Source organism: Mustela putorius, unplaced genomic scaffold (genome assembly GCF_011764305.1).
Source record: "Mustela putorius furo isolate JIRA1106 unplaced genomic scaffold, ASM1176430v1.1 tig00537297_pilon_pilon_pilon, whole genome shotgun sequence".
NCBI classification, from domain to species: Eukaryota; Metazoa; Chordata; class Mammalia; order Carnivora; family Mustelidae; genus Mustela; species Mustela putorius.
In genome coordinates, this window is record NW_025422435.1 from 1,030,613 (window position 1) to 1,037,976 (window position 7,364).

Below are 7,364 nucleotides of genomic sequence, written 5' to 3' on the forward strand. Positions count from 1 at the left end.
CTGCAGTGGTAGCTGGAGACATTAGATTAAGTCCAAGGAAGTGCTTTGCTTTGTAGTATCAAGAGCCTGCACACTTAGCACTGTGTCCACATCTGGAGATTTCCACCCTGGGTGAGATCAATCTGGGCAAGAATGGGAAAAAGATGAGCCAGTGCAATTAAGACCAGAGGAAGGAAGGCACGGATTATTATTTTTTTTTTAAAGATTTTATTTATTTGAGAGAGCACGAGAGGGGAGAGGTCAGCAGGAGCAGCAGACTCTCTGAGCAGGGAGCCTGATGCGGTACTTGATCCTGGAACTCCAGATCACGAGCTGAGCCAAAGGCAGTTGCTTAACCAACTGAGCCACCCAGGGGCCCTGATTACTTTTTTTTAGTGAAGAATCAGTAGAACAGATGAGTTCTCCGCCAACAGTCTGGGCCCCCCTGGCTCTCCCGGCTCCTGGGTTAGTTGCTGCTCCTTCTTTGACAAGTCCTTTGTGTTCTCCCTCCTATCACCCGGAGTCCAGTCTAAAAAAAGACAAAGGGGGGCCTGGGTGGCTCAGTGGCTTAAGCGTCTGCCTTTAGCTCAGGTCATGATCCCGGGGATTGAGCCCCATGTCGAGGTCCCTGCTCTGTGGGGCGTCTGCTTCTCCTTCTCCCTCCCTGTCTCTCATGAATAAGTATCTTAGCCATGTATCACAGAATGCCTAAGCCTGCCTGAGGAGTCAATGGACTTTACAAGCTGTAAATCAAACAGGAGGCAACTATAAATGAACACAAAACCCCAACCCAAACCACAACAAACACCAAAGAGACAATTTATCGTGCTGTATGACCTTTAATTAGGTATAAAGACTTCCAATCACGTCACCTAGGGACCATCTACCCGCTGCTCTGTTTGGCCGCCAGTCTCTTGTCTCTCTCTTCAGCAATGGTGAGGCGGATACCCTTTCCACGGGGAAGAGAAATCCATGGTTTGTTGCCCTGCGGGAGAAGACAAGGAGCATTACAAGCCACCACACACTAACTCCCACTGGCAGCTTGGCACACACCGCACCTGTCATCTCATTTAAAGAAACAGAGGCCTGAGCGCCTTTAGCAACAGCCAGGTAGTCTTAAGACATTCAGATGCCCATTCGGCAGAAACATCCACTGCCTGGGCTGCGGACATCACCCTATTAAACCTGCTGCCCAAACAGATGCAAACTACAGTACCCTTCGTAGTTAATGATTTACAATTATGGAAGCAGGTCCAAGGTGGACTACTAGCACCGCCCCCCATCCAGCCCCACAGGTGCAAATTAAAGAACCTAAGTATAAGGCATATTCACTCCATCATTGGCACTTTTCACCAAGCAAGGTGATCAGGATTCTGTGATACTGCAAGAGCCCAGGTTGGCCCTGGCCCCGCACTGTGCTGAGCCCTACCCCAGAACAGGCTCTCCACTAGGATCAACAGAGGCGGCTGGGAGCCAGGCGCTGCACTCCCAGTGGTCCCTGCATCTGGGCAGGGAAACCCAGACTTACTTTGCCAATAACAAAAATGTTGGAGAGTCGGGTGGCAAAACTGTTGCCATTGGCGTCTTTCACGTGAACCACATCAAACGAACCAGGGTGTCTCTCTCTGTTGGTGATCACACCAATTCTTCCCAGGTTAGCACCCCCAGTCACCATACACAGATTACCTGGGGAGAAGAAGTAATCTGCTTAGAGCCCGGCACCATGCCAACTCATAACCTGATGTGACAAATGACAAGAGACAGCTTTAAGACAAAATTAGTCATTTTCCCCATTTTAATTTACTTCTCTGGATAGGTTAGCCAAGCAAGGACTCTCAGGGTTCTCTTAGGATTTACCCCACCCCTCTCCCTCACACCTGAAGATCTGCCCAGAATATTCCGAGCTTTAGGGCCTCTCTGGAAGTGAACATACTATACTACACGAATCTGGCTGTCTGTTTCTGCCCTCCGCCCAAGGGAAACCTGTTCAACCCCTCACAGCTCCCCAAGGCCACCACTCCCCACATTCAGAACATATCCCCATCACCACCAAGCCATGCTGAAATGACACACCATGAAGTTCTACACATTGCTTGCCCATTTCTTCAAATGTCACGAGTTGCCCCTTCCCCATCCCTTATTACATCAAAAAACCTCCAGCTCTGGTTGCTAATTAGGTCTACATCAGAACCTGAGAGGGTTCAAAACCAAACCAAACCCTGTACCCTAGCCACAGTGCAAATCCTAATGCTTGATTACATTCCTGAGAGAGAGAGAACAACAAGAGTAAAGAACAGCTCTTATACCCAGGCTTTAAATAAATGCCCAGACAAAATAAAGAGAACATCCAGGTAGCACTGAGGCTGCTTACCAGTGTCAAACTTGATGAAATCAGTAATCTTTCCAGTTTCCAAATCAATCTGAATGGTGTCATTGACCTTGATGAGGGGATCAGGATAGCGGATGGTGCGAGCATCGTGAGTCACCAGATGGGGGATGCCTTTTGTCCCCACAAAGATCTTTCTCACTTTGCACAACTTGTACTGGAAACACAAGTTTACCACATTTAGTTTGGCTTACATGCACCACGCTCCAAAATGTAGCAAACAGTAATTTCGAAACCCCAAGTCACCATGTTAGAAATGCAATCAGCAGTTAAAGGCAACAGCCCTACACAGGAACTGCTGGTTTCCCAAAGTACAGAGCAGTGTCCTGGACTTGACTTCCTACCCCCTGTAAATTTCTTTTGTGCTGTCCCTCTCTAAGGTAGTCTCCCTGTTAGGGCTTTTCCTTGTACACACTTGTTCAAGTACAAGGGATCAAAGGCTCTACAACCTCCTAATTCACCAACAGGGGGACTCCTTCAGTGCATGGGCTGATCACCCTTCTTTCCAGAGGCTGTTTCAACCTCAGAGGTGACCTCAATTTTCCCCTCCAACTTACCTGCATCAGCCCCCTAACAAGGGCCTCTGGGCAGCTCTTTCTTTCACACAATTGAGTTTTGTCTCACCAACTTCAATTGCATTACCAGTTCCCCTAATCAACAAACATTTCACACAAGGCATTTGGACCTTGGACTTTCGCTCCCTGACCTTCCCCAAGTAAATCAAATCACCTTGATGCCACTGGACATACCACTCAGCCTGCTGAGAACAAGGCAGCTAAGGCAATTAGGAACTGAATCATCCAATTGAATTAACCTTCATTTATAGCCAGTAATTCAAGGGGCCTTAAACTTTTGTGTAAAACCACTACAACAAACTGGATTAAATAATCAATGCCTATCATCTTTTTTAGGGGAACTATCTCAAACAAATGCCTGAAGGATGACCAGTCTCCTCCATTAACACCTTTCCTTTCCCCCAGAGTAAAGCTAGAGCCACAAATGGAGACATGACAAAGGGCCAATCAGATTGGACTAATATTGGTTTTCTGGTCCTTTGTACTTAAAAGGACCCATACTTTAGGTACTTATAAATCTTAGAAATCACTCTCCTTGCCTCTACAAGACAACCTGGAAGCCACTGTTAAACTAGAAAATTTTTTCTGCCATAAAATAAAACGATCTTTGAAGGTGTTAACTTCAAATGGGGATCAATTATTAGCTATCCAGCAACAAACTGTGATGCCACTCTTAGCAGGACTTTTAATAACATGACATGAAACTGCACACACAACAGAACCCCATCCAATTTAATTGGCTTTTTTCAGGTATACGTGAAGTTAAGCAATCTTTATCTACCTCACTGCAATGAACCAGGCCCACATACTCACTCCAGGCTCTCACTTAGAACCAAGTAACTTTCTGAATGAAGACCCAGCCTGTTTGGAACGCTCACCTTGGCCTCCTCGAGTGTAATCCGATGAACAGCAAAGCGACCCTTGGTATCATAGATCAGACGGAAATTCTCTCCAGTCTTGTCAATGCTGATGACATCTGACATCAGAACAGTAACTAAGGTTACTATACAGCTCCACTACCTCATGCCGAGTAACCATCACACCACTAGAAAAACCACCCTGTGCTTCACATTTCAAATTCGAACAAGAACTCCTGAGACCAATGATGACAGCTAGCCAATCTCTTAATGTTTCAAAACCCTGTTTTTATGACATGCAAATTTGAGAAATGATTCATGACTCTTTACAGCCCTACACTAGGTTAGTAACGAAACGGAAGGGTAAGGTCATGCTTTACTTCCGTGACTGATTAAAAAAAAGCCCACCAATATTCAATATGACCGCCATTTTGGAGAGGAAGAGAAAACCAAAAGGAGCCAGCACGAAGCGCCCACCACCAACCACTTACCCATAAAACCAGCAGGGTATGTTATATCAGTTCGGACCTTGCCATCAATCTTAATAAAACGCTGCATACAGATCTTCTTTACTTCATCTCCTGTTAGGGCATACTTAAGTCTGTTCCTTAAGAAAATGATGAGAGGGAGACACTCTCTCAGCTTATGGGGACCAGTAGATGGGCGAGGAGCCTGTAAGATGATTTAAAATTAGCTTAAACGTAGGTTGGGATTCACACAAAGCCACTTCCTACGTCCTGAAATCCATTAAAATAGACACCAAGTCTGTTCACCAGCCCCAGAATTTGGGTAAACAAGAGGTGTTCAAAACTTATTGAAGTAGCGCTACTAAGAGGCTGAGTGCACTTAAGTAGCAGAATACTTTCAAAAACAGGACAAGAACACTCTACCCATAATCCTGTGCCCAAATAATTTACAAATAAAAGTAATCAGGGATGCCTGGTACATAAAGCAGTATAAAACAGGTTCCTTGAATGTGCCTCTTAAGGTACTTACAATTTATCATATATGCTCACAATATGATACTTACGAACACACCAGTCAGTTTATCCAGCATCCAATGCTTTGGAGCTGCTACACGCTTCAGATGTTTCTTGGGACCACGAGCCTGAAGGAGAATTTCAGGGTTTTAGATTTCATTGCCCTTAAAACGGTTACAAGTTGTTTCAAGAACAGCTTACCAGTTCTCTTAACTTCTTCAAAGAACTCAGTCTCCTGCTGCCTCTCCAGCAAAATGTGTGGTTAGAAAGTGTGGGGCCAGTGACAAAATGCACAGAAGCAAAAACGTAGTTATGTAGCAAATACTATAGGTTCCATCGACTTCAACTGCCCCCCTCCACTGGACAGAGATTAGGAATTACTGTCTTTGGGGAGGGTTCTAAGTATTTTCAAAGTTACCGCTTAAAAGCACGCCCACTTTGGGGCACCTGGGTGGCTCAGTGGGTTAAGCCTCTGCCTTCAGCTCAGGTCATGATCTCAGGGTCCTGGGATAGAGCTCCACATCCGGCTCTTTGCTCAGCAGGGAGCCTGCTTCCCCCTCTCCATCTGCCTGCCTCTCTGCCTACTTGTGATCTGTCAAATAAATATATAAATAAAACCTTAAAAAAGCGTGCCCCCTTCTTGAGGCTATCCCCCCCACCTCCAAAAAGCCCTTCTGGCAAAATGGACAAGGGCTGGATATTGTGGCACGGAGCGAGCCGGCAACAGAAATGGGCAAGAGTTCAATCTGTGCTGCTACTCTGTCACACAGTAAAGTTTTCCCAACTTCACCACCTGGTTACAAAGTGTCTGGTGCATGCAACAGTCACCTGCTCTAAGCAAAACCACGTGCTGAGAGCTGCTCTCTCGTACTCAAGGGCACAAGGTGAGAACTGCTTTCACTTTAAAATGCGGAAGCATGTTAACGTCGTGTACACATGCTTACCAGCCACACTACGTCAAGTCAGGCCGTGCCAAAATTAAATAAATAAATACATAAATAAATAACAGCGACTAAGAAAATGCCTCTTGGCTTGGCTTACCCAGCACCCACCCGCCCCGGACCCATCATCCATCCCCCCACTCCGCCCCGGCCGGAGATGGGATGCGTGGTCGGGCAGGCATCTTGGCCAGGCCAGACACCGAGGCCTTCCCGCCGGCGGCACCCATCTCCCCCTTCCTCCGGCACCGCAGTTCGCTCTCGAGCCCGCCTGGACCAACCCGCAGGTCGCAGTGCCTTCGCCTTCCCCCCGCTACCCCCTGCAGGGACCCCGGAGCTCCGGGTAGCCCCAGCTCTGGAAGGATGGAAGCTGATGGACCCCGAGAGCTCGCGAAGAAACCTCCTTACCATGGCTGCGCTAGGAACGAAAAGAGAACCGCCTTCTTCCGGTACCCGAGAAAAGAGGGTCGGAGGCTGCGCGCGACGGAGCCGCAAACGCTCCGCCCAGTTCCGCCCTTTCCCAGAGCACCCGGATTCTATCTTGCCACCTGCTGGTGGGAGGTCATAGGGTCGAAGCTTGGGCGATTTTCTCTCTCTCCGGCCTCCGCCGCAACCAATATTTGCTGAGCGCCTCGGGTGCGCTGTGGTTTAGTGTTAGCTGCTGGAAATACAAGATGAGCTAGACATGGTCCCTTTCTTCGAGGACAGGGCAGAGTGAGGCTAAATGAAGTCCCACGTACAAGAGATTGTAAAATCAGTAGAACGTATTTTTTTTTCTTAACATATAATGTATTGTTAAAAGGGTGCAGGTCTATGATTCATCAGTCTGGGTATTCTCAGCAGAATGTGTTTTAATAGATATTTAATATTAATTCTGAAACATATTTTGTTTGTCCCTTTTTCCGAGTTCCCTTGAGCCAGCCAAACTTCCCATCCTGTAAATTGGGAAGAACCAACATTTTTTTTTAAAAAGGTATTTATTTGAGAGAGAGAGAGAGAGAGAGAGAGAGAGAGAAAACGCACCAGAGCAGGGGGAGGAACAGAGGGAGAGGGGAGAGAGAACCCCGAGCAGACTGGGGGCTGAGTGTGTGTAGCCCAGGGAGGGGCTCCATCCCATGACGCTGAGATCCTGACCTGAACAGAAATCTGAGCCCCCTAGGCGCCCCCAGAGAGACCCAACAATTTTATTCTCTCTTGCTTCTCCCAGATCGCTTAGGTGGTGGAGTGTAGGGGGCAGAAGGGTAGGATCCTTGCTAGAACCTTGGCACCCTGCCCCTAACTTCCTATAGCATACTTTTGCTACTTACCATGAAGTCTTAGGGCAGAGAGGAGACATGAGAGACCAGCTGGTTATCTTACCAAAACTTAGATCTAATCATACTACTTTCCTACTTTGAAACTGCCCTTGGCCCTCCTGCCTGGTCTCTCAGGTCTCACCGCCTGTCACCTGCCCCTGACTGCCCCTGGACACTCATTGCTCCCTTCCCCCACCCTAAACCTCAAAGCTTAAGCCACTCCAAACTATTTACCACTCTCAGAAAGCTGCCTCTTTCAAGCGTCCTGCCTGTGGACCCGATGATTCCTCAGCCTGGACCTGCCATGGGAAAAGCCCACTCCCCTTTTCTGGGTATCTAGTCCCACTCCTCAGC

At 47.5% G+C, this 7,364-nt stretch overlaps 1 protein-coding gene across 1 annotated transcript; it reads right to left on the reverse strand.

Annotated features, from left to right (window-relative positions):
* Positions 1-798: 798 nt before the first annotated feature.
* On the reverse strand, positions 799-6,214 carry RPS4X (ribosomal protein S4 X-linked). Its single transcript, XM_004777255.3, has 7 exons — positions 6,124-6,214; positions 4,828-4,905; positions 4,289-4,469; positions 3,819-3,916; positions 2,351-2,522; positions 1,508-1,665; positions 799-964 (listed from the first exon to the last, which is right to left on the reverse strand). The coding sequence occupies exons 1-7, from the start codon at positions 6,124-6,126 to the stop codon at positions 863-865; spliced, it is 792 nt and encodes a 263-aa protein (XP_004777312.2). The 5' UTR covers positions 6,127-6,214; the 3' UTR covers positions 799-862.
* Between the last annotated feature and the right edge of the window lie 1,150 nt (positions 6,215-7,364).

What these genes read in the sequence shown, in the direction of transcription:
- RPS4X (XM_004777255.3), bottom strand. An exon ending in ATAAACTGACTGGTGTGTTC is followed by an intron (nt 4,470 to 4,827) that starts GTAAGTATCATA and finishes ATCATCTTACAG; the next exon opens with GCTCCTCGCCCATCTACTGG. An exon ending in TTACACTCGAGGAGGCCAAG is followed by an intron (nt 2,523 to 3,818) that starts GTGAGCGTTCCA and finishes TTGTGTTTCCAG; the next exon opens with TACAAGTTGTGCAAAGTGAG.